General features: G+C 56.7%; 9 protein-coding genes across 9 annotated transcripts; 3 read left to right on the top strand and 6 right to left on the bottom strand.

Annotated features, from left to right (window-relative positions):
- Nucleotides 1–199: 199 nt before the first annotated feature.
- WHR41_07224 (uncharacterized protein) lies at nucleotides 200–1,276 on the bottom strand (the record flags this gene model as incomplete). Its single annotated transcript, XM_069375829.1, has 1 exon — nucleotides 200–1,276. The coding sequence occupies one exon, from the start codon at nucleotides 1,274–1,276 to the stop codon at nucleotides 200–202; it is 1,077 nt and encodes a 358-aa protein (XP_069227256.1).
- Nucleotides 1,277–2,439: 1,163 nt separating this feature from the next.
- WHR41_07223 (uncharacterized protein) lies at nucleotides 2,440–4,689 on the bottom strand (the record flags this gene model as incomplete). Its single annotated transcript, XM_069375828.1, has 1 exon — nucleotides 2,440–4,689. One exon carries the CDS (start codon nucleotides 4,687–4,689, stop codon nucleotides 2,440–2,442), a length of 2,250 nt encoding a protein of 749 aa, XP_069227261.1.
- A 1,245-nt stretch (nucleotides 4,690–5,934) lies between these two features.
- WHR41_07222 (uncharacterized protein) lies at nucleotides 5,935–7,815 on the top strand (the record flags this gene model as incomplete). Its single annotated transcript, XM_069375827.1, has 1 exon — nucleotides 5,935–7,815. One exon carries the CDS (start codon nucleotides 5,935–5,937, stop codon nucleotides 7,813–7,815), a length of 1,881 nt encoding a protein of 626 aa, XP_069227262.1.
- A 465-nt stretch (nucleotides 7,816–8,280) lies between these two features.
- Nucleotides 8,281–10,753, top strand: WHR41_07221 (uncharacterized protein). Its single transcript, XM_069375826.1, has 3 exons — nucleotides 8,281–9,247; nucleotides 9,319–9,855; nucleotides 9,915–10,753. The coding sequence occupies exons 1-3, from the start codon at nucleotides 8,561–8,563 to the stop codon at nucleotides 9,996–9,998; spliced, it is 1,308 nt and encodes a 435-aa protein (XP_069227263.1). The 5' UTR covers nucleotides 8,281–8,560; the 3' UTR covers nucleotides 9,999–10,753.
- Nucleotides 10,337–11,007, bottom strand: WHR41_07220 (uncharacterized protein; the record flags this gene model as incomplete). Its single annotated transcript, XM_069375825.1, has 2 exons — nucleotides 10,337–10,926; nucleotides 10,992–11,007. 2 exons carry the CDS (start codon nucleotides 11,005–11,007, stop codon nucleotides 10,337–10,339), a joined length of 606 nt encoding a protein of 201 aa, XP_069227264.1.
- Nucleotides 11,008–11,205: 198 nt separating this feature from the next.
- WHR41_07219 (uncharacterized protein) lies at nucleotides 11,206–14,289 on the top strand. Its single transcript, XM_069375824.1, has 2 exons — nucleotides 11,206–12,653; nucleotides 12,756–14,289. The coding sequence occupies exons 1-2, from the start codon at nucleotides 11,279–11,281 to the stop codon at nucleotides 14,180–14,182; spliced, it is 2,802 nt and encodes a 933-aa protein (XP_069227320.1). The 5' UTR covers nucleotides 11,206–11,278; the 3' UTR covers nucleotides 14,183–14,289.
- Nucleotides 14,290–14,376: 87 nt separating this feature from the next.
- WHR41_07218 (uncharacterized protein) lies at nucleotides 14,377–15,132 on the bottom strand (the record flags this gene model as incomplete). Its single annotated transcript, XM_069375823.1, has 1 exon — nucleotides 14,377–15,132. The coding sequence occupies one exon, from the start codon at nucleotides 15,130–15,132 to the stop codon at nucleotides 14,377–14,379; it is 756 nt and encodes a 251-aa protein (XP_069227319.1).
- Nucleotides 15,133–18,288: 3,156 nt separating this feature from the next.
- Nucleotides 18,289–19,521, bottom strand: WHR41_07217 (uncharacterized protein; the record flags this gene model as incomplete). Its single annotated transcript, XM_069375822.1, has 2 exons — nucleotides 18,289–19,186; nucleotides 19,243–19,521. The coding sequence occupies 2 exons, from the start codon at nucleotides 19,519–19,521 to the stop codon at nucleotides 18,308–18,310; spliced, it is 1,158 nt and encodes a 385-aa protein (XP_069227322.1). The 3' UTR covers nucleotides 18,289–18,307.
- A 1,080-nt stretch (nucleotides 19,522–20,601) lies between these two features.
- Nucleotides 20,602–22,326, bottom strand: WHR41_07216 (uncharacterized protein; the record flags this gene model as incomplete). Its single annotated transcript, XM_069375821.1, has 5 exons — nucleotides 20,602–21,199; nucleotides 21,262–21,857; nucleotides 21,914–22,014; nucleotides 22,065–22,090; nucleotides 22,151–22,326. 5 exons carry the CDS (start codon nucleotides 22,324–22,326, stop codon nucleotides 20,602–20,604), a joined length of 1,497 nt encoding a protein of 498 aa, XP_069227321.1.
- Between the last annotated feature and the right edge of the window lie 297 nt (nucleotides 22,327–22,623).

Genomic DNA, 22,623 nt, shown 5'->3' with positions numbered 1-22,623 from the left:
GGTTTTCTTTGGGGGTTTGGGCGTTTCGGTGGGGATTGGGCTAGGCAACGAACTTTTCGGTTGCTCTCTGTTTCTCGTTCTATGGTCGCGGTCCATCTATCGTCCGTCCGTCCTTATGTACACATCTCATACCTTACGACCTCAAAAGGCACCGGGTCACTTCCCCCTCCAGCCCACAGATCCAACCCCAACCTCCACTCTACTTCTTCTCCGACAGCACCTTCTTCACAACCCCCAACACCTCCCCATGCACGCCCCTCGGCGCCGCCACCACGCCCTTGTTCGCCTTCAGCGTCCTCCCCAGCCCAAAATCCAACCTCTTCCCCTCCACATCCGTCACCTCACCCCCAGCCTCCCTCACAATCAAATCCCCCGCCGCGTGGTCCCAGATCTTCTCCACGTAGTCCTTCCGCACCGGCAGGCGCAGGTACAGGTCGCCCGCGCCGCGCGCGATGGACCCGTACTTGGCCTGGCTGTCCATGCGCACGCTGGGCTTGGAAATCCCCAGCGCGGCCGCGATGCGCGCGCTGTCCGACTGGTCGCTGTGCGCCGCCTCGACGCTCTCGCAGAACGTCGCGTCGCTCACGCGCGCGAGCGGCTTCATCTGGATGCTGTGCGGGGAGGCCAGCGGCCCCCGCGTCAGCGCCCGCGACTGCGCGCCTTGCCCCTCGACGGCGGAGATCAGCACGCCCTTGCCGTCCGCGTCCGTCTGCTCGGCGCCGATGCCTTCGACGAGCGGCTCGGCGTCGCTCTCGGGCAGGTTGGGGAGGCCGAGGACGCCGACGCGCACGTGGCCGTCGACCATGAGCGCGAGGCAGACGGCGTACTGGCCGCCGCGCAGGAAGCCCTTGGTGCCGTCGATTGGGTCGAGGGCCCAGATGCGGCCGGCGCGGCCGCCCTGCGAGGCGCCTTTGTCGATGGTGTCGAGCATGGCGTCTGGGGAGGCGAGGGGCCCGCCGAGGGTGAGCTCGGAGGTCGCGTCGGAGAGCTTGGCGGCTTGCACGAGGTCCCAGACTGTGTTGCGGAGCTGCTCGTTTTCGCGCAGGTCTTTGGCTTCTTCTTCGGCGACGATTTGGTCGTTGGGGAAGGCGTGCTGGAGGGCGGCGATGATGAGGGCTTGCGCGCCGAAGTCGCCGATTGTGACGGGGGAGGCGTCGTTTTTGCTCAGGGTGCCTTTGGCGTGGGAGTGGAAGACGGATTTGGTGAGGAGGGTGGCGCGCTGGACGGCGAGGAGGGCGACGTTGAGCTCGTGGGCGTAGGGGCCGGAGGAGGCCATGGTTGCGGTTGTTGTGGTGGTGGTGGTGAAGGGTCGGAAGTGGGATGTGAGGAGGCGGAGGCGGGGGAGGATGGTTGTTGGTGCGAAGATGCTGAGTGCCAGGATGACGAGGGAGATGAGGAAGACGACGGAGGTTTTCGACTTGAGGGTGGAGGGTGGCATTGGGCGGCGAAATTTGGGGAGGGCGACGCGCAGGTGATGAGGTGGAGTTGTGTCACTGTGCTGAGGGTTTGGCGGGGTCGAGCTACGTGGGCTGCCCGGGCTGCGCGGCTCACCAGAAGGGCAAGTGGGGTGTTTCTCTGCAGGGGCCCGGGATGGAATCAACAAAAGCGAGGACCTGCCTCCGTCTCTATAAGGAGTGACGTCCCATGATCCTACACATCTACAGTGAACGCAATCGCCTCTAAGTCGATAGTCTCCCAAATGCATCAATCCCACCTGCTCCCAGTCATCAATCCAACACCTTCCAGCAACCCCTCCAAAACAGCCCTGCTCCACCACCCTCCTCCAAAACCCGACATCGGCCTCCTCCCCTCCACTTCCACCTCATACCCATGCCTCCCAAGACCTCCCAAAAATCGAAGAGCGACGTTCACTTAAAGACCCGAACGAGGAATCTACCGTGTCGCCATCAGCTCGCACAATTGAGGCCGTTACTGTTGGATAGAAATGGTGACTGATCTAGCAGGCTTGCTCTCTTCTTTCTTCCGTGTGGAATTTGGTAAGGGAGGATGGGGATAGTCGGGGTCTGATTGCTCGTTGGGTTAGTTGCTCCAGATTGCTAATGGACCAAAATTGGAGTGAAGGCAGGATTTGAAGTACGGACATAATAGCGCTGGTTGAGAGATGCGCTGAGCTGAACGGTTCTGGGAGCGAAAGGGTCTCAAATGGACGGGTCATCAATACGAGTAACGCCGTACGACACAAGGAAAGATCAGAGAAGAGAGAACGAGATTGGGTGAATAGAACCTAGCATTTCGAAAACTCAAAAAAGTGAAAAATAAGGGGGTATATAACACAACATCACATCTCATCTCAGCTCAGCTCAGCCTACACCTCGCTCCACACCAATCACCCGCCAGCCTCAACTCAATCAACAAGCTCAAACCCAAACCCAAGTAACAGTCATTTCAAATCGTCAGAACCCCAACCCCATTCCCCGCCTACCAACCCCTCTCCTCCCCACGTCCCGCACGCGGAGGCGTCGCGCCCCTGTCCGCGCGGCCGTAGTCGTCGACGATATCCGAGTACCCGATCGTGGCGCGGTTGTCGAACGGCATCGGGTGCGGGTCGAGAGACGACGGCGCGAGGTGCTCGGCGGCGGGCGCCGTGAAGCTGCGCTGGGGGACGTCGAGGGGCGGGAGAGCGGCGGATTGGGAGCCGAAGCCCGTGATGGGCGAGGCGGTGACGCTGCGTTGGGGGATTTGCGGTTGTGCTGGAGCGGGGGTGCTGTGCAGGGCTGGGTTGAAGGCGACGAAGCCGCTGGTGGGGGGTTTTTCGGCGGCGGGCGGGGGCGAGGGCGCGTAGAGGGAGGGCGGAGCGGGGGCGTGCGTTATGTGTGGGTGCGAGGTCATTTCGTAGCTGTCGGTTGGGTATGGAAGGGATTGGTCGGGTTCGGCGGACGGGGGTGAGAAGGGACGGTTGAAGTTGACCGCGCTTGGGGGTGGTGCTGGGCGGGAGAATGACTGGTCTTGGCTGTGCATGCTTCCGAACGTGGGCTGACGGGGCATTGGCGGCGGGCGGTTGAAGGAGGCATTGCTGTCGTTGCGAATGGGGCCAGGTGTGTTCTGACGCGACGGTCCGTTGAAAGGTGGTTGCTCGTTGTACATGCTGCCTGGAGGAGGCGAACGTGTATCGGCGATAGGCATACGAGGTCCAACAGGCTGTCTTGGACCTGGTGAGTCGGTCCGTGACATCGGAGAGAAGGTTCTGTTGATGCCGGGTGGACCCATGGGAGGTCGCGGGCCTGGTGAATCAGTGCGCGACATGGGAGAGAATGGCCTTGCTGCACCGGGTGGTCCCATGGGCGGCATTGGCGGATACATCTGCATTGAGGCTTGCGAGCCGGCGGTCATTGTACGCGCGGGCACTGGCCTGCGAAGTGAAGAGTCGGATTCCTGACGACTCATGGCGGTTGGCGGCCGAGAGATGTCCCTGCCAACATGGCCAGCAAAGCCTGCGTTGTCAAGCAGAGGGGCGTCCATTTCCTCAGTCGGCGTCGGAAATCCCGAGCTCTGAGTCGCCATTCTGCTTGGTAAAGGTCTGGCCGAGTGCATGGATCTCTGACTAGGTCGTGATTCCAAGCGCGGGTTCTCGCTGCTAGTTGACGGGCGGCTAGTATACGGAGGGAGCGTAGACACGGTGGTGGATGTGTCCTTCCTTGCCAATGTGAATTCCGGCAGTTTGTCGTCGTTCTTGCTGTCGGCCGCGACAGGCACAGTAGGCAGAGTTGGCTGTCGAGTGAATTTGACGGGCGGTGGAGGCATCGTCCCTGTCTTCTTCAGGTGATACTCTGCCTTTTGCTCCGCTTTTTGTTCGGCCTTGCGAGCATGTTTGTCTTCTTGCTCAAGGGCCTCTTTGATCTTGTTCTCGACGATCTTTTCGAGACGTCTGTCAATCTTGCGACGACAGTAAATCTTCAAGCGGCCGTCCGACTGAGGGATGTAGTGCCAGAGGAAGACGATGTACAGAATGAGAGAGATGAGCAACGACAGCGCGCTGATGACCCAGATGATGAGGGTGAACAGCATGGCGCAAACTGTCGCTGCAACGTAGACGTCCTCGTTGAAGAGATGCTGAAGGTTCTCCCAGAATTGCACGATGTTGGGCTTGTCGGAGTCGCCGCCTTCCAGGAATCTCCTCTCCATAACTTCATAGAGGGTCATACCGTTGATGACCTGACGCGGGCCCTCAGCGATGATGACGCGGATGGCAGTCTGGAAGGAGAAGTAGACGAAGAAAGCAATGTAGTCGTTGCCCTTCTTGCTCTTGGTCAAGTTGGTGAAGACCAGAAATCTCCGCCAACCCGAGCCTCGCATACTCTGAAGCGTCGCAGCAAGAGGGTCCATGTAACTTTCGGCGATACCTCCTCTCCTGATTGCGCGGATGGCGAAGAACCAGGAAAAGATGATGAGAGCGAAAGAAAAGAGAATGCAGCCAGCGAAAATCCATCGAGCGTATTCGATCTTGAGCGCGGGCTCGATCTTGCTTGTCCATCTGTTGAATGCAAGCAGGTTGACGGCTGTGAAGCTATCGGCAGCAAAGACCGCCACCGAGACGAATGCCATTACCCACACCCAGATGTACGCAAGAGTGTTCCATGAAGAAGTAGATTTGAAGTCGGAAAGGTTGATGTAGGTCCATTTTGCCGTGGCCTCGGGAGGGCCTTTTTCGCGTTCTCCGCAGCAGCCCATTGTGGATGAGTGTTGCGGACGAATTAATTAAGTACGTCAAAACCAATCGCGTTCAGACCCGCTGAAGCCACATGTGCGCGTGGAAGAGGTTGTTCGATCTTCCGCGGGGAGGGATGGTAGTGTCTCGATTGATAGAAGCGGCAGTTTCAGCGGCGTTTCGCGTGAAACTCGTCGTGGTGAGATTGGATGATGTGAGGGAGCGTATGTCTGACCAGCAGATAAAACAAGGTCCGGCGATAGAGACCGGGCTATCCAGAGCGAGTGGAGTGTCGTCGCAAAGAGTGCGCGAGGTGACGAAGACCGAGTGGTGTGCGGCGCAGGCGGGGAGGAATGCGCAGTCGCATGTGAGGCTTGGCCTGCCTTTGTTCGCGGCGACAATGGCTTCGTTGTGGGTGAAAGGAGAGTGAAGTGCGAGTCGCAAGAATACGGCGGGACAATCGACCAGCAGTGGTCGCGGTCGCGATTGTCCGGTGAGCAGCAGTGGGTCGTCCTGCGACGGGCGCGTGAGTTCGTCAGGTATGGCAGAGATCGTAAGGCAGGAGTAGTGAGCGTGGTCGCGCGAAGCGATAGACGCGCGCGGCGGCGGATCGGAGAGTTGCACGACAGCGCGGTGCAGAGCGGACGGTCGTGTCGCTGGGCAGAGGCGTGAGGAAGATGCGGCATGCGCCTGCTTGGCGCGCGTGGGCGGTGGCAGAGTCGCAGCGCTCGCCCTCCCCTAAACGGGCAGGTCACAGCAGACCAGCAGCAGGCCAACAGGAGCAGAGGCGCCGTTGTCGTTTCATCTCTCGCCGTCCTTCGCGCGCCCGATGATCCTCCCCACACGCGCCAATCAGCGAACGGACCTCGGTTTGCCCGCCGACGGCGCGAGCCGCTGCAAGGAACCCGCAATGCACGCGCCCCCACCCAGCCTTCACCCTCGCCGCGCGCGCAGCCAGCCGAAGCCAGCCAGTCCCCTGTCTCACGCGCTGGGCTCAGGCCACTCGCTGTACTGTACACCGCCAGCGCCCTCCTCGACTCGGAGTTGGGCTGCGTGCCTGCGTGCTGCTGTGTCGTCGACTCGCCCTATCCATATGGCCATCTGCTCCCGGCAGCCCTAGTGCACCGTCCGTCGCGCGTCCCACACTGCCTGCGTTTCGTCCGCCAGTCCCATCCCCGCCCCCAAGCCTGGTCCGCTAAGCCTGGCGCCGCCCCATTTCTCATCAAACATGCCTTACTCGTTCGGACGTCGGCACTGAGCTGTGAGACATGAGCATCATCACTCGCTGGAAGAGCCCGCCGCACCCCAGCGGCGACAGCGTGCCCGACTTCAGGTATCCCGTGCTGAGGAACTCCAAGACCGGCATCCGCTTGGCGCACATTCAGCCGGGCAGCGGCTCGCGCGCCATCGCCATCGACCTGCTTGAAGACTACGTCACGGGGCCCGACCGCACTCCCTACGATGCACTGTCATACACTTGGGGAGATGGCCTGCGCGACAAGAACGTCTTCTGCAACGGCAAGCGTCTGCCGGTCACCAAGACCCTGTGGGAGGCGCTGAATCGCTTCCGCCACCCGGACGATGTCGTGACTCTCTGGGTCGACTGGATCTGCGTATGTCAGGAGCGCGTCCGCGAGCGCAACGCTCAGGTCAACATGATGGGCGACATCTTCAAGTCGGCCCGAAAAGTGATCGTATGGCTGGGCGACGATTATGATGATAGTCGCGCTGGCATGCAGCTTGCGAAGCAGCTCTTGCACATTGCTCTTTATCAGCCCGTGAGTGGGCTTGCCCCGACGGACTTGGAGACTCACGGTCTTCCGAAGCGAGGTCATAAACGCTGGAAAGCACTGGCTCTTATTCTTCGGCGGCCGTGGTTCTGGCGGACGTGGGTTGTCCAAGAAGTAGCCATGAATCCGAACGTCGAGCTCGTCTTGGGGTCTCTGAGCTTCACGTGGAATGAGCTGGAGATGATTGTTTCCCTTCTAGAAGGCCAGCTACCTCAGCAGTGGGATTTGGATCAAGCTGTCACTGCTTTAGAGCTGCCCTTCTCGCGTATCAACCGCATCAGACTCCGTCATCAAAGACACATGATGGCTTTGATACGGCAGGCGGACTCAGATACTGACCCTCAATCTGAACAGGAGAACCAGCACGAGAGTGAACCTGATCTTCTTGACCTTCTCTTCATGTCGCGTCACCTTGGTGCTACTGACCCCCGAGACAAAATATACGCCCTGCTCGGCCTTGGAAAACACGACGTCAGCCCAGACTACTCCATGAGCCCATACAGTGTCTACACCGACTTCGCGCTCCAGATGATAGGCACAGTAACAAACGAGCTCGAGCAACGATTACCCTTGGGCCTCGATATGAGCGCCGACGACTTCGAAGTCCGCCGAGCCATGATCATGCTCTCCTGCGCCGGGCGCCAGAACCAAGACCCCTCTCCCAAGCTCGCCTCCTGGGTCCCCGACTGGTCCGTCGACCTGCGCGCCCGGCCCTTGATCTTCGGCGTTGGCCGCCGCTTTTCAGCAGGCGGCACCCGCCTCGGCCTCTTCGACTGGCAGCCCGACAGCGGCTTGCAACTCTGCGGCAAAATCTTCGACACGATCCATCAAGCCGGCCGCGTGCGACTCGACCACAGCGACCTCGACGCCTCGAAGGGCTCGCATGCGCACATTGCCGAATGGTGGCGTGAGGCGCAAACGATCGCTCTGGCGCGCACGGTGCGGTCACCGGGCAGTTTCGCACACTTGGACGCTTTCGACGCTTTGCGCAGGGACCTCATGCTCTGCAAGCACGGCTACTACACCGGCAAAGAGCAGCAGTCGCATCGGCACGGGAGCCTGCTGGACGATTCGGAGTCGCCTTCGGATCCCGCGCACAGTGCGACGAGGACTCTTGTCCTAGGTCCTACGCGTGGCAGGGTGCTCTTCGTGTCTGCTGCCGGCTGGGTTGGGCTGGCGCCGCATGGCGCGAGGGAAGGGGACCTGGTTTTTGTAGCTGTGGGAGCTGACGTGCCGTATGTGCTTAGGAGCTGTGGCGATGGGTATGAGCTGATAGGAGAGTGCTATGTACAGGGGATCATGGATGGGGAGGTCATGGGGATGGATTGGATTGGCGTGCAGGACGTGATGATCCGGTGAAGACTGCAAGTTGTAGATACCCTGTTGACGGCCTTGTTGCGATGCGTTTTCGTTTTGCATCGTCTTCTCGCTTTGTCAGCGTAGGCAATTGCTCGATCGGCCATCAGCGATGGTGGAATTGAAGCATTGCGGGTCAGCATCGTGCCCCGCGGCAGCCGCAGCATCCTTTGTCAGCATCTCGCTGTGGTGATGAGCTCTTGATAAAGGCGGCAATTGCGGCTCTCGATGCTTAAGCTGCTTCCCATGCGAACCGTTCTCTTCCGCCTTGCAGTTACATGCAATATGCAACCTGCCGATGCTGACATGCGGTTTGCAATGCGTGAGGTCGTGCTCGGTCTCATGGCGGAACAGCTCGCCCCGCCGGGCGGCACGCTCGACCCTGCAGCAATGACGCTCCTCATCCGCGCCGGTCCCGGCAACAACGTCAAGTTATCGTCGGGTATGACGCCAACTCCACGGTTCTAGTAGCAAAAATGGCGGGAGCTACTTGAGATGGTTTCGATTCGTAAGCAGTACATTAGCAGCACCTCGACTTGTCGATAAATTTATATAAATCATTGACCTTCACGCCTATCCGCCATCACGGGAATAACGCTCTTGCCTCTCATCCCACTCCAACTGATAAACTTCACTCGACTTCATTCACCTGCCATTGAACTCTGACGACTCCACGGATTCCAGCTCACTCATAATCACCTTCAAACCCTCTGAGAAACACCTCACTGAACTAACACACTCCAACAAAATGTCTTCCCACCACGCCGTCGAAGCCCCCATCAAGGAGGAGCCACACAACGTCAACAAAGCAGCCCCCGGCATCTCCTACTTCACACCCGCCCAGGACCCACCCGCGGGCACCGCCCTCGTCGTCGAAGACAAAGAAATCAACTCCATCCCCAAGCTCTTCACGCCGCTCAAAATCCGCGGCCTCACGCTCCAAAACCGCATCACCCTCTCGCCCCTCTGCCAGTACTCCGCGCAGGACGGCCACTACACCATGTGGCACACGACGCACATCGGCGGCATCGTGCAGCGCGGGCCCGGCCTCACCTGCATCGAGGCCACGGGCGTCACGCCGCAGGGCCGCATCACGCCCGAGGACGTCGGCCTCTGGAAGGACAGCCAGATCGAGCCGATGGCCCGCGTCGTCGAGTTCGCGCACTCCCAGGGCCAGAAGATCATGATCCAGCTCGCGCACGCGGGCCGCAAGGCGAGCACCGTCGCGCCCTGGCTGTCTTCCGGCGCCGTCGCGGGCAAGGACCTCAACGGCTGGCCGGACGATGTCTGGGGCCCCAGCGCGATCCCCTGGAACGAGCACCACGCGATGCCGAAGGAGATGTCGCTGGACGACATCGGGGAGTTCAAGAAGGCTTTTGCGGCGGCCGTCGGGCGCGCGCTGAAGGCCGGGTTCGACGCGATCGAGATCCACGGCGTACGTTTGCACTTGTCCCCCCAACCCAGTCGAGACGTTCTGAGAGCTTCGCGTGCTAACATGACATCCAGGCCCACGGCTACCTCCTGCACTCCTTCGTCTCGCCGGTCAGCAACAAGCGCACCGACGCCTACGGCGGCAGCTTCGAGAACCGCACGCGGCTGTCGCTCGAGCTCGCGGAGCAGACCCGCGCGCAGATCCCCGCCGACATGCCGCTGTTCTACCGCGTGTCGGCGACCGACTGGCTCGAAGAAGCCAAAGACATCCCGGAGTCCTGGACGGGCGCCGACACGGTCAAGCTCGCGGGCCTGCTGGCGGAGAAGGGCGTGGACGTCCTGGACGTCAGCTCCGGCGGGAACCACCCCGAGCAGCACCCGCACGTGAAGCCTGCGTACCAGGCGCCGTTTGCGGTCGAGGTCAAGAAGGCGGTGGGTGCGAAGATGGCTGTGGGCACGGTGGGGATGGTGGAGAATGCGAGGTTGGCGAACGAGTTGTTGGAGAAGGAGGGGTTGGACTACGTTACGGTTGGGAGGGGGTTCCAGAAGAACCCTGGCTTGGTTTTCAGCTGGGCTGATGAGCTGGGCGTGCATGTGCAGATGCCGAACCAGGTGAGTTTTGTGAGTTGTTTTCTTGGGAGGGTTCGTTGTGCTGACTGTTGGTTTTGTAGATCCGCTGGGGCTTTGGCGGCCGTGGTAGCAAGGCTTCCGCGAAGCCTGTTACCGATTTCGATTTCCCGCAGCTGCGCAACTGAGTTGATCGGACGAATGCTTGTTCCGGTCACGCTGACGATAGATGATTTGATGAGAGGAGAATAAAACGGCTATGATAAATCGGGAAAGGTAGAACAGGCTTTCGCGGTATCCGTTCCATAACCTTCGTCTGCAATTTCTCATGTTCACCCTGAGGTGCTCCGTCCGATGCATCCACAAACATTGTGCCGTCGTGCTCTTGCCATTATTTCTGGGCTTCGTACCATGTGCATCGCATCGCCAACAACAACAAAATGCCCCAACCCCAACGCCACGCTAAATCACGATATCCTAGCCTGCGGCACCAGCTCCCCTCACACGCTGCGACATGGCTCCCTCTTCACGCATACATATCATCAAACTCCTCCTCGCTATCCTCCTCCCTCGCCTCCCTCCTCTTCTCCTCCGGCCTCTTCCACAGCGTCTTCCGATCCATCGGACACGTCGCGTTCAGCTTCAGCCACGGCTCGATACACTCCAGATCGAACAAGTGGTCCCTGTGGCACGGCAGCCGCACCACGAGCGGGTACGCGTCGTCGAGGAACGGCATCGCGCAGATCGGACAGCTCTGGTCTTCGCGCAGCTGGCCCTTCGGCACCCGGTCCAGCGCCGCGATGAACTCGTCCGGGCAGCCCTTGAGCTCCGTCGGCGGGCTGTCGGCTTCGCGCATGAGGGACTCGATTAGGCTGGTCATGAGGTCGTCGTGCGCGGAGGCCGGGCCGCCGCCGGCGCCGCCGCGCATGGTGTCGAAGGCGTTGGCGAGGAGGCGGAAGGCGGCGGAGATGTCGCCCGGGAGAGGCAGGGAGTGGGCGTTGTTGGGCGCGTGAGTGCCGGAGGTGTCGACTTGGTCGAGGGCGGAGAAGAAGGTGCTGAGGTCTGGGCGGCGGCGGGGAGGGTCTTGGGCTGCGGTGGGTTTGATGTTGTGTTCCACTGTGGTGGTGGGGGTGTTAGTGAGGTTGTTTGGGGTTGGTGAGAGGGTTGGGGGTCTGGCGTACCTTCGTAGCCGGACATTTTGGGCAGTCCGTTCGGATTGCTTTGGGGAATGCTCCAAGGTTTAGAAGGGCACCTTTCACATGTTATATCTCGGCCGAACGATGTTAGGCAGCGCCCGCCGCGCAATTCTGGGGCAGGTCTGGCGGCTGCTTTGATCGACACCAGAGCTTCAGACAAAGGGTCGCGGCGCGCGGTGCGGTCGGTCAGCTTTAGGCGAGGGACAACCGTCTTGATTATTCCGCGACTCGCTTTGATGCACTAGCCATGAATCTGCCGGACAGATCAAATCATGAGCAGTCCTCATGTTACGAACGGTGATGCGAACGGTCACGCGAACGGATTCCCTCCTGCGACGAGCAACGGTCAGCTTGAGACTCCTGCCTTGACCCCGATCGGTGAACATGGAGATGAGGGACCTGCGCCGTTCCCGAGCTATGAGGAGGTTATTGAGGATGGCGATGCCACTGGAAAGATAAATGGTCGTGTCAATGGGAATGGACATTTTGAACGGCCACCGGCTTCTACTGGAGGAAGGTCAAGAGGGGAGGGTGATCACGAGGGCTCAAGGAAGAGCAGCACGCCTGCTTCGCCGCGAACAATGAATGGAGAAACTCCCAAGATGCTGAAGCTGTCCCCGAAACAAATTCAAGAGCTCACTTCATCTCCCGGATCAATACCTATGCGACCAGCGGATTCTCATGACAGCGACATCCCGCCCTTGCCTAATGGTCTGAATGCGCAAAATCAATTGGACACCGTCGAAGAGCATCCGCGAGAAGGGCGCAAAGGCGGTTTGAATGGTCTCGCGATATTCTCTTCTGATGAGGCCGCCCCGGGAAATACGATGAGCTTCCGAAGTGTCAATGCCACACCAGGCGCCGTCGTGAATCCCCGGCCAGGCAAGGCAATGCGTTCAACTTCGACGCCTGTGATATCGCGAAAGTCTTCATCATCCCGGCCTCCCAAGCCTGCGCCTCTGCAACTCGATAACGCCCATCGTGACACCTCGAGCGCAACTCTGAAACCATCACGAACACCGGACATGTCGCAGCCTTCACCAATGCCTCCTATGATCCCCATACCGCCTCTTTCGCTACCGACTTATCTTCAATTGGAACTATCGTCAGATCGGCCTTCGCCCTTGTACATCCATCGATCAGCGACCAATGACTTCCCCTACGAGTCATCCAAGGTCAAGTTTGAAAGGCTTCTGAATTTCCTCCGCCTACCGCCTCAGCTCGAACAGGTTCTCATATTCGGCGCGCTGGCTTGTCTGGACTCCTGGCTCTTCACTTTCACCATTTTGCCCCTTCGTTTTCTCAAAGCGATCGGCATTCTAATCCAATGGTGGACCCGGAATGCCGTGAAAGAAGTGCGAGATCTGGGCGCATTCGTGTATGACGGTATTGGTCGCATGTGGCAGCGACGTCGCAGAGGCTCATCGTCAGAATCGAGACGCCCATCCGGAGCCGAGCAGCCAAGCTCGCGGCGGCCTTCTGAGGCGAGCGAAGCGTTGGACAATCCTTCGAAACCCATGCTGAAGCTAGACACGGCGTCGATAGCGGCGAAAGAGAGGTCGAAAAAAAGGACTGGTTTTCGACACCGTAGGACGAAGTCGACCCCGTCTGCTCTCATGCCTAATCATAAGGCGGACTTACTACAAGGTAAAATTGTGTCATTTCTTCCTCCATATCCGAGTGCCCAGGCATCGCCCTGGCTCTCTACTGTGATTTTCTCAGAACATTATGGCTGACCGTACCCGATAGGCGCTCTAATATTGATCAGCAGTACTATGCTGATGTGGTTTGATGCAAGTCGCATGTATCATTCCATCCGCGGGCAAGCAGCGATCAAACTATACGTAATATACAACGTTTTGGAGGTTTTCGACCGGCTTTTCTCGGCTCTTGGCCAGGACGTCCTCGAGTGCTTATTCTCGAAAGAGACACTTGAGCGCAAACCGGATGGACGGAGCAAAGTCATCCGCCCGCTCTGGATGTTCATTCTCGCTCTGGCGTACAACCTTATTCACGCCACAACCCTCTTTTATCAGGTCGTCACCCTGAATGTCGCAGTCAACTCATACTCTAATGCTCTGTTGACGCTGCTCATGAGCAACCAGTTTGTGGAAATCAAAGGCACGGTGTTCAAGAAGTTTGAGAAGGAGAATCTGTTCCAGCTCACTTGCGCGGATGTCGTTGAGCGCTTCCAACTCTGGCTCATGCTGATGATAATTGCGCTACGCAATATCGTCGAGGTTGGCGGGCTTACTATCTCGCTCGGCAGCTCCCCCCTGAGTGGCACGGCGACCTCAGGGCTGGGTGCCAACGCCACGGGAATCCCGCTGAAAACCAGCATCATCCCCAAAGCTTTCACTCTCATGCCTAGATGGACGGGCGAAGTGCTTGGTCCCTTCCTGATCGTTCTGGGTAGCGAGATGATCGTCGACTGGCTTAAACACGCCTACATCAACAAATTCAACAACGTAAAGCCGGCGATCTACGGCCGATTCCTCGACGTCCTCGCGAAGGACTACTACTCTCACGCTTTCGCGGACCAGAATCTGACCAAACGCCTGGGTCTCCCGGTCATCCCTCTCAGCTGCCTTTTCATCAGAGCCAGCATGCAAACGTATCACATGTTTCTCGCCACGCACGTGCCTATGCCCGTTCCTGCAGCAGCGACAGCAGTGGCTCTCGACAACGAGACCGCCTCGACCAGCCCTGCAACCATAAAAGCCCTCCAGCACGTCGATCACATCTTCCGACGCGCTCTCGGCCGCTCCACCTTCGGCGCGGGCATGGAGTCCGGCAGCTCCTTCACATGGTCCATGGACGACTTCATCGCTCTCGCGACCATGGTCATCTTCTTCCTCGTTCTCTTTCTCATTCTGCTAGCCTTCAAGCTCGTCCTCGGCATGATCCTCCTCTCTTTTTCGCGCAGCCGGTACGAGGGCATGAAGGAGCGCGAGATGCAGTCGACTGATGCTAAGGGCAAGAGAGTCGGTGGGTGGGGGGTCGTGGAGGTCAGTGAGGAGAAGAGGCGGTGGATCTACGATGACGATCCGGATGCTTTGAGGGAGTTGAGGGAGAAAGAGGCGCGTGCGAAGGCTAAGGCTGAGAAGGCGGGTGGCGAGTCGGATGGGTTGGATGGGGTTGGGAGGTATATGATGGCTGCTAAGAGGATTTGGTAGGCTATGGAAGGTACATTGTTCGCAAAATAAGCCGTTGATGTCTCACTATTCTTCGCTCTCGCTGAAGGAAACTAGAGCTGATCGATGAAATGAGCGTTCACTCTGTGCTCATTTCCTGAGATTAAAGGCCACATCATCCACGATTTCCGCAATCAAGATACCAAGCGATATCAGCTCCGCCAAGATCACACTCATCATGCTCCACCTGGACGCCAATGCTCCCAACCAGCAGGCGCCTCCACCATGCGTTGGCCTTTGGGGTCAAAGGAAGCGCTCTGCGAGAGGGCAATTCGTGCGGCCGTTTCTTGCTCCACTTTGACCATCCACGCATCACTGAGTTTCGCTTTGTACTGGTCAAGCAGAACTGGCACGTGGATCACGTCTTGCACACAGTAAGCCAACATCTCCGGCGACAACGGGCGCTCGTCAAAGACTGCATAGCTGCCGCCTGAAGCTGGGTCGAAAAGCCGGTGTCCCTTGTTCTTCGTCGCCTGCCACTGGACCTTCTCTGAGAAAGCGAGTCGAGCGTCTTTCTCAACACACTTGGCCAAGCCGGAGAGAAAGCGCTTGGCAGAGCTCCTGGTCGCGATCTCCATGAGCTGCAAGTCCTGAATGCCTGCGACACGGACTCCGAAGAGATGAAACAGAGCATCGGAATCCCTGCGGATATCGAAGAAGACCTTCGTGATGCTGCTCGACTCCAGGATCTGCTGCAACGTGTTGCTGCCTTCATCAGCGGTGGTGAAGGCATCTTTCTTGAGCGTCGTCACGTCGATTAGATGCATTGTGTGGCGAGGCTCAACCATGATAGTGACTAGAGAAAGCGTGCCATGGCGGGATAGATTGTTCCCTTCAAGGTCCACGTAGAGGGTGGGTGGATCGGTCGCAACAGGAATGTCATTGAGGAAGGCTCTGAGCGCCGGAAGCGTGTCAATTATTTCAGATTCCATTGTAGAAACTGAAATGGTTGTTGTGAAAGAGAGAAAGTTCCTAAGTCTCAATCGTTCTATATAGGCTCTCCAATGCTCACACCGCTCCTACCATGAAGAGAGCCAGCAAACAATGCATAGCTCGCAGCATATGACATGCACGACGCCGCAGACGCTTTCAAACGGAATTCCCCCCTCATTCCTGTATTGGGATCTAAGACGGCCAATAAATCCCTTCCCGGTGGAGCATTCAAAGACTCACGATCGGTTTGGCTCCCCACGAAAGCACTTTGAAATCCAATAATTTACCAGGACTTCCATCATTCTTGCTTCGATGCAAAACTTCTGAGCTCAAACGGTGCACGGAGCTTGAACGGCATGCAGCGTGGTATACGAACAGGTCGCATACGGAATCCAGGCGTCATTTGAAGCTTTGAGATTCTGTTGCTAAGAACGGCAAGGTGCCCTTTCATGTGTGACAACTACCTCGTGCTTGCGGACTTGTAGCGCACCAGAGCCACACTCGATATCTGGTTCATTGCACGTGACCAATTCCTTTTCTCTCCGTTCGCCGGTGCGTTTGCCTTCTCGGCAACATGCTTTTGCTTATGTTTGCTAAGTGAAGCAAGCTTCCGAAGTGGGGCGGAGCGTGCAAACGAGCACAGATTCGAAGCAAGACTCCCGTGAGATCCACAGAGTACAGGACCGATCTCGATGCAATGCAAGCTATTGATACTGATAGAATGCGAGCTTTCAGGTCGTACGAGGATGCCACTGGTCAATGGTTACCCACAGATCCTCTGCGTTCTCCGTTCCGAGTATTGAACGTGCGCATGTGGGAGAGCACTTTCTCTGAAGCACGACAAGCCCTCACAACGTGATCACCGTCATGATTCTATCAATCACACGTGCTATACACCTTCTGCAACGGATGGCTTGCATCGTTGCTGGGGATGTCTGCGATTGCCTGGCCTGGGCTGCTGGCCAACGGTAGGCTACACTGTGTGAGGCCGTAGTGCATTCGCAAACCCATCGATCATTTCCGCGAATAGGCAAGTCAACAAGGCGATGTCGTCGTATAGACGACGGGCTGAGCTCTGACGCCTGTTCGTTCGCTAGTGTGAAGTACACGAGTACATGGAAGGGTTGAGGCGGAGGATCCACAGTGCAGAGCCGTCGGAAGAACTCCCCTCCCCACGTTCGAATCCCCCCACTTGACGAAATTCGCACCCCTCTTCCATCATTCAGGAATCACCTGAGGTTTTCCTTTGATCCTTTGCAATATTTATCAAGTTTCTCACCATGGGTTCTCGAACGCTCGAACAATACATTGATTGCTTGTTATCGGCTACTGGCTGAGTTTATGAACGTCTGATCGATTGCGACGATTTCTCAATCGATCACGAAGCAAATGCCGACCGTCCGCGGCAGTCAGAGGTGAGCGAAGATCGGCATGGCACTGATAGTCAATTCGCGACGGCCGAAGATCGTTCAGAGCGTAAGAGTTGGAAGGTGGACGGACTCAAGGTTGGGATAACTCGATATCTGGCCGGTTAGCTTCTGAGAGCAAGAAGACCATGCTCCGCTGAGGAACGGCGGCCTGGGAGCCTCAGGAGACAAGAACCGGCTTGCTTCGGCCCGAGGGCGAACTTGCAGCCCAAGCTTTATATAGCGTGCTGCACCAGACCTAGTGTCCTTCGGGTAAGTGCTGGAAAAGTCCCTTAGTACAGTGGAATTTCTCTAACAGCTTCCCAGGACATTTGGTCAATTTGTAAGCTACACCTCCAACAACATCGTTCGAACCACACTAACCCAGCATTAGGAAACAATACAGAGAAGATTAGCATGGCCCCTGCACTAAGGATGACACATGCAAGTAAAGAGTGCTACAAGTTTTTTTTTGTATTTATTCTGACATGTTGGTCAATATTTGGGTCGATTTGGCCAATGTGTCACCACCACCACCAGGCCACCACCGCTGGCAAAGGATGGAAGTGTATTTTTTTGACTGTAAAAAATTCTGGCTAAGTCTGCTTGATAGGATGCATTTGACTGATCGTTTACCTGCTCTTCCTTATTGCTGTGTTGCGTTGTGCAAAATTGCGTGGTATTCTGGTGAACAGCTGAAGTCCGCGGTCACGTGCGCCAGAGCCTCTGAGACTTGCCAGCAATATTGTCTGTTTACTCGTAGTGGCAGGCTTATCATTGCTGCGAATACAAATCTACATTTATTCGATTGCTGGCGAGCCATCAGCCAGTTTGCAGCGAACGATGCGACCTCTTGCGACAGCTTGCGCCCGAAGTCTGTCGTTGGCTTGCAGCTCCGCGCTGCCGGGCGCATTCTCAGCCCAGCGCCTCGGTACCAGGTGGAGATGGCCCGCCACATGTCACCATGACCCTGCATCACCCAAAAATAATCGGCTCTGCGCCTGCCTCTCCATACACAAATCCTGCGACCACGGCAAGAGTCCTCCGTGCCTGCCATTCGACGCACCAAAGACGGAGATCGCACCTCGAACTTCCACAAGACCGCCAACACGAATATTCACACATCGTGCTTGCATTGCGCGTAGCGCAATGCGCAATGCAAGCATGGTGTGATATAATTGTTGACCTTTTGCCGTATCCACACTCCCCAGCGTTTGATACACGTTCTCGGCCTCCCGCTACCGGATTTCGAGCGAACAAATGAACAGGTGCATACCTATCAAAATCTAAGAGCCTTGGTAAAGTAGGTCTCATATGCAGGCATGATACCTGGACCATATCTCGAATTTAGCGTTGGTTGCTCGTCAAGACGGTGAAGGCCTAAAATGAACTTGCCGCTCATGGCAGAAGCCTGGATTATCGTCAACGGAGCCTAGCGTGGAGGGAGCGCGGCAGATATCACGACAACCCCACTCGAGAGCATTCGAACGACAGGCCTTGATGCAGGGCGTCTTCGTGCATCTCCATAGGCAGAGTACCTATGTGTCTGGTCTATTCGGTCTGATAGATTTGGGAGAACTTCCTGCCCAGCGTTCGCAGGCTTCGTAGTCCCTTTGATGGGTATTTGCGAGAGGCTGCAAGCATGGGCACGAAGTTCGACCACAGAGAGACACAGCATTGGGCGAACGCGGAAATGTTGCAGGGCGTGAACGCCCTGCATTGGACAAAAAACGTCGAAGACCTCGGAAATCGTGAAGAGCTTCGTCAATTACGCTGAGCTAGGGTACGGGTCATCGTCATTCTGTCGCCGCGTGCCAAAGTCATGCGCACGAACACCCTTGCCATCAAAGTTGTCACTGAATAAACGCGCCAACCCTGCCTCGGAGCCAAAGGCCGCTTGCGCATCGTGCGTTGCATCGATGTAGTCCACGGTGTCGCAGTTCCCGCCCGCGGGATCCTCGCACTGCGGCGGGAACGCTTTGATGAAGTTCAAAAACCGCTCGTCGCGGTTGTTGCCAGAAGCGTAAGCACCGCAACCATCCGTCGTGTGGTCTCCCTGGTCCTGGGTCGATCGTAGCCAAGCGACCTGCTTGTTCTGGAAGTTCTGCCGCACAGCCTCAACACCTTGGCTCACAAGCGTCTGGCCGTACTGCTGGTTGTCTTGCGCGTAGTTGCTGAAGCCTTCAGGGTAATCATCGAAAGTCGGGCAGTTCGATGTCTGAACGGGATGGTCGGCACTGAGCCAGACGAGCGAGTTCGGGTCAGCAGGCCAGAACGTGACCGGAATACGCCCGGACTGTACCGAGGTGAGCGCCGCGTATCTTTGCACCAACTGAGAGCCCATCGAGTGGCCGGCGATGACGACTTCCTTGAGGTTAGGGAATGTGCTCTCGTCCATGTAGTATTGCACGATTTCGTCGAGGACGTAGAACGTCGAGATGTTCGTTGACGAAGAAGGATACATGTTGTTGCGGCCGTAAGCCCACTCGGTGTCGTACCAGACCATGGCGTTCGATGTTGATGTTTGCGTCTGGTCGTCGTAAGGGTAAGCGACGCCTTTGTCCTGATCGTTGGCCCACATGGGGACCATGACGGCGGTATTGTCGACGCTGGCGCCCGAAGTGACTTTCTTCAGAGCTTCGATGACCTGTCAAATGCGGTCAGTCAATTCTTCTTGCCCCGGCATGACTTGCATGAACTCACAAATCCCTCATAGTCAGCAGCGTTCCTGTTCTGGCCGAAATTCATGATCACCGCTCGCTCAACAGCAGACTCCTGCAATCGCTGTCCATTGCTGTCGAGCGAGTAATAGTTAAGCAGTGTCAGGCGATCATTGGCCCCAGACGGATCTGAGACACGGAAGTAGGCGATCTCAGCGCCTTCTGCCGATGGGAGAGACCCGGAAATGGTGTCTCCGGCATATTGCTGCGCAGCTGCCGTCGCGCACAGTGATGCGATGGTGTATCTAACGAGAGAAAGCATCGTGATCGTGCAGTAGTTCCGCAGCGGAAGGAAACTGGTGGACTTGATGAGTCTCGAAGGAATATAGATCATGCTAAGCACATGGAGACATTGCGTCAGAAAGCTTGAAAATAGAGATCGGTGGAGACATGAGGTCGATCATCATTACGGATGGGCATAGCCTCGTATACAGCATCGAAAATGGGGCTGTTCTTGCCGAAAGAGCGTCGCAAGCGCGAGTCGCCGGGACCTAACAACGAGTAGTTGGAAGCCTGTTTTCTCAGTGAAGATCTTGGGTGGTCGGGAAAAGGTCGCGTGTTAGCTGCGTTGGTAGCAGCAAGCCTTGCCTAGTAATATGAGACTGGTCAATCAATCGTGATGTTAGAGTTGTGGTGTCACGACAAATACATGCGACAAGAATAGATCGCTCGCTAACGCACGTTGAAGATCTACGTGAAGAACCTGGAGCAGAAAGGGATGATCGTCAGGAACGCTATCGCAAACCCTGGTGATGAGAAGAGATCCTGCAGACTCCGAATCATATAGCTTCATTACGACATTCACGACATGAGCCGTGAAGCCACATACTCTACTGCCCATGCAGAGATCCTCTGGATTTCACAGCAGATGCTGTACAACGCGTTGAGATGCTGTCATCTGACCCTGCTGAGAATCCAGAAGTCAAAGGAGGTTGGGGTTCACGCGTGCGACGCGCACTGACCTTGTCGACGCGCACGCAGATCGGGATGTGGTGAGTAGGTATTCACCACCGATTTTTCTCCGGCACGACGCAACGAGCAACAAAGTCTCCCTCCATCTCTTGATGATAACGATTCGCTGGACTTTCCCACGGACATACACGACTCGGGAAACCCGTGGCGATGCTTTCGCATTACTCTGATCCTCTAATTTGCGCAACACTCTCCGAGTAACGGCGACTTTCTAATTGCCTGGGGCAGATGGTAGCAGGCTGTTTTGCATATCTCTATCCGAACTGCTTCGAGATTTTGGGAAAGATTCTATCGCCCTCTTCTGGCCCGATCGTGCGGGTCTCCCAGCAGATGACTATGCCAGACACTCTACCCCTGGACCACAAGTCCCTCAGAGGGTGTATCTGTAGCGGGGACTCTTCTCGCCCATCTCCGCGATCTCCTCCTCCGTCTTGCCTTCCGCCTTCCAGTCATGCTTTCCTTGGTCCCTTCTCTTATTGGTGATCCTATACCAGAGGTGCAACGTGGTGAACAGAGAAGCTGCGACACCCAGCAGACCAATGGTGGCGCCGTAACTCTGAGTGAATGCAGGTGCATAATCATCAGCGAACAAGAAGGGCGCCGCAACACCGGCGCTATTGCCGATGCTGAGCTGCAAGCCGCTGGCATATGCACGCTTTCCGTAACGTGGGTTGTTTGTCGCCAGCCATGCAACAGGAATACCATTTGCAGCGTAGCATCCCATGGCGACCAGGAAGCAGCCGCCGAAAGATACGGCATTGCCGGAGTTCGAGACGAGCATGATGTATCCAGTCATTGAGATCAGGATGCAGCCGACGGCGAACGGTCCTCTGACTTGTGTGATGTCGCTGAGCCGGGCGACGGTCAGGTACGTGATGGCTCCGAGTGCGAAGACCGGCACTGTCAGTGCCTGAACTTGCGGAATCGTCCATTGTCCGAAGCCCCTGATGATCGTTGGGAGAAAGACGCTGATGCAAGCGTTAGATGTGTCCCATCTGAGCAATCTCCGTCAAGTGAAAATTCGACTCACCTGAAAGAATACAGCATGGCATTATTGCAGAACTGACAGCAGCCATATGCATATGTCTTCCAGTCCAACATTCCCTCTTTCACGTCGGCCCATCTAAGCTCTTGCGCGGACTTGGTCTGGCCCATCTCCGCCTCGCGAAGTAACAGCAGGTTCCGACGATCCTCGTCGGTCAAGAACTTCGCAGATTCCATTGAATTGGGCAGCACGAGTGGAATGACGAAGCCCGTAATAACGGTGGGAATGCCGGTGATGAGGAAGATCCATCTCCAGCCTCGCCAGCCAGCAGCGCCGTCCAGGCTTCCGATTCCGTACGCAATCAGGCCTCCTACCGCGCCTGAGATGGCGCTGGTGGTGAAGAAGTATCCGACTCGTAGAGCGATGTTCTTCTTGTTGTATATCGAGGATAAGTAAAGAATGATTCCCGGGAAGAAGCCTGCCTCGAACAATCCTAGGAGCAACCGACAAGCGACGAGTGCAGCAAAGTTGTTGACGAAAGCAGTGAATGTTGCTACCAGACCCCAGAGCATCGTGAGACACGCCAGATACCGGGCCGGTTGACATCGCTTGATGATCATATTGGACGGCGCTTCAAACAGCTGCCAATCGTCAGCGAACCACGCCATGGTGGTGTGTCTTAAGACATGTGACCTACACAGTATGTTACGAACAGGATCGATACCGCAAGTTGGAACTGGCCTTCAGCCAAACCAAGATCTTCTTCCATGCCGTACAACCGGGCATTGCCAATTGCAACTACCAACGTTGTTAGTTTGGGAATCAGGCTGTTCTGGTATCAATCACACCTCTATCCATGAAGTTCATCAGATATCTGAGAAAGTTAGTTCGACCGAACGTGGATACCATGCGTGAGATGACAAAGACAACTTACATCCACATGACCATAGGAACGATTCTACGATCCAGTTTGGACAAGATCTTTCTCTCGGTCATTTTCGAGACGACTTCCCTCGATCCAACATCTTCGACCTGTTCGCTGCTTGAGAAAGCCTCGGCGTTGCCATTGAACGGCACGTCTCCCTTCTTTTCGCTTTGAAGGTTCGTCATTTTGGTAGATGACAACTTGACCACGGTGCGTGAAGGGTGTGCATCAACACAACAAGCTGTGCAAATCGAATCTTATACAAAGGCGTACTACCTAAACTCATCATACTGCCGAAATGATCTGATTGCCCAGTCCGCAGTCAGGCCCGACGCCGTGGGGAAGGGTTGAGAACGCGGGGTCGATCTCCAGAATACCAAGTGTTTGTGATGTATGCCACTGCTCTATAGTGGCGCGGCATTAAAGATCGACGCCAGCTCAGCCAGTGACATCTGCTCCTGAATGTCCGACACCTTTTACAA

Source organism: Cladosporium halotolerans (genome assembly GCF_011745625.1).
Source record: "Cladosporium halotolerans strain TM138-S3 chromosome Unknown Sca28, whole genome shotgun sequence".
Classification (NCBI taxonomy): domain Eukaryota; kingdom Fungi; phylum Ascomycota; class Dothideomycetes; order Cladosporiales; family Cladosporiaceae; genus Cladosporium; species Cladosporium halotolerans.
Note: the sequence above shows the minus strand (reverse complement) of the source record. Positions and strands in the feature narration are given on the sequence as shown.

Bases quoted from the DNA above. Each gene is read 5' to 3' on its own strand.
- WHR41_07219 (XM_069375824.1), top strand. From the start codon at position 11,279: ATGAGCAGTCCTCATGTTACGAACGGTGATGCGAACGGTCACGCGAAC. The intron at 12,654-12,755 runs GTAAAATTGTGT...CGTACCCGATAG, and splicing joins TAAGGCGGACTTACTACAAG to GCGCTCTAATATTGATCAGC.
- WHR41_07221 (XM_069375826.1), top strand. From the start codon at position 8,561: ATGTCTTCCCACCACGCCGTCGAAGCCCCCATCAAGGAGGAGCCACAC. The intron at 9,248-9,318 runs GTACGTTTGCAC...CATGACATCCAG, and splicing joins ACGCGATCGAGATCCACGGC to GCCCACGGCTACCTCCTGCA. The intron at 9,856-9,914 runs GTGAGTTTTGTG...TTGGTTTTGTAG, and splicing joins ATGTGCAGATGCCGAACCAG to ATCCGCTGGGGCTTTGGCGG.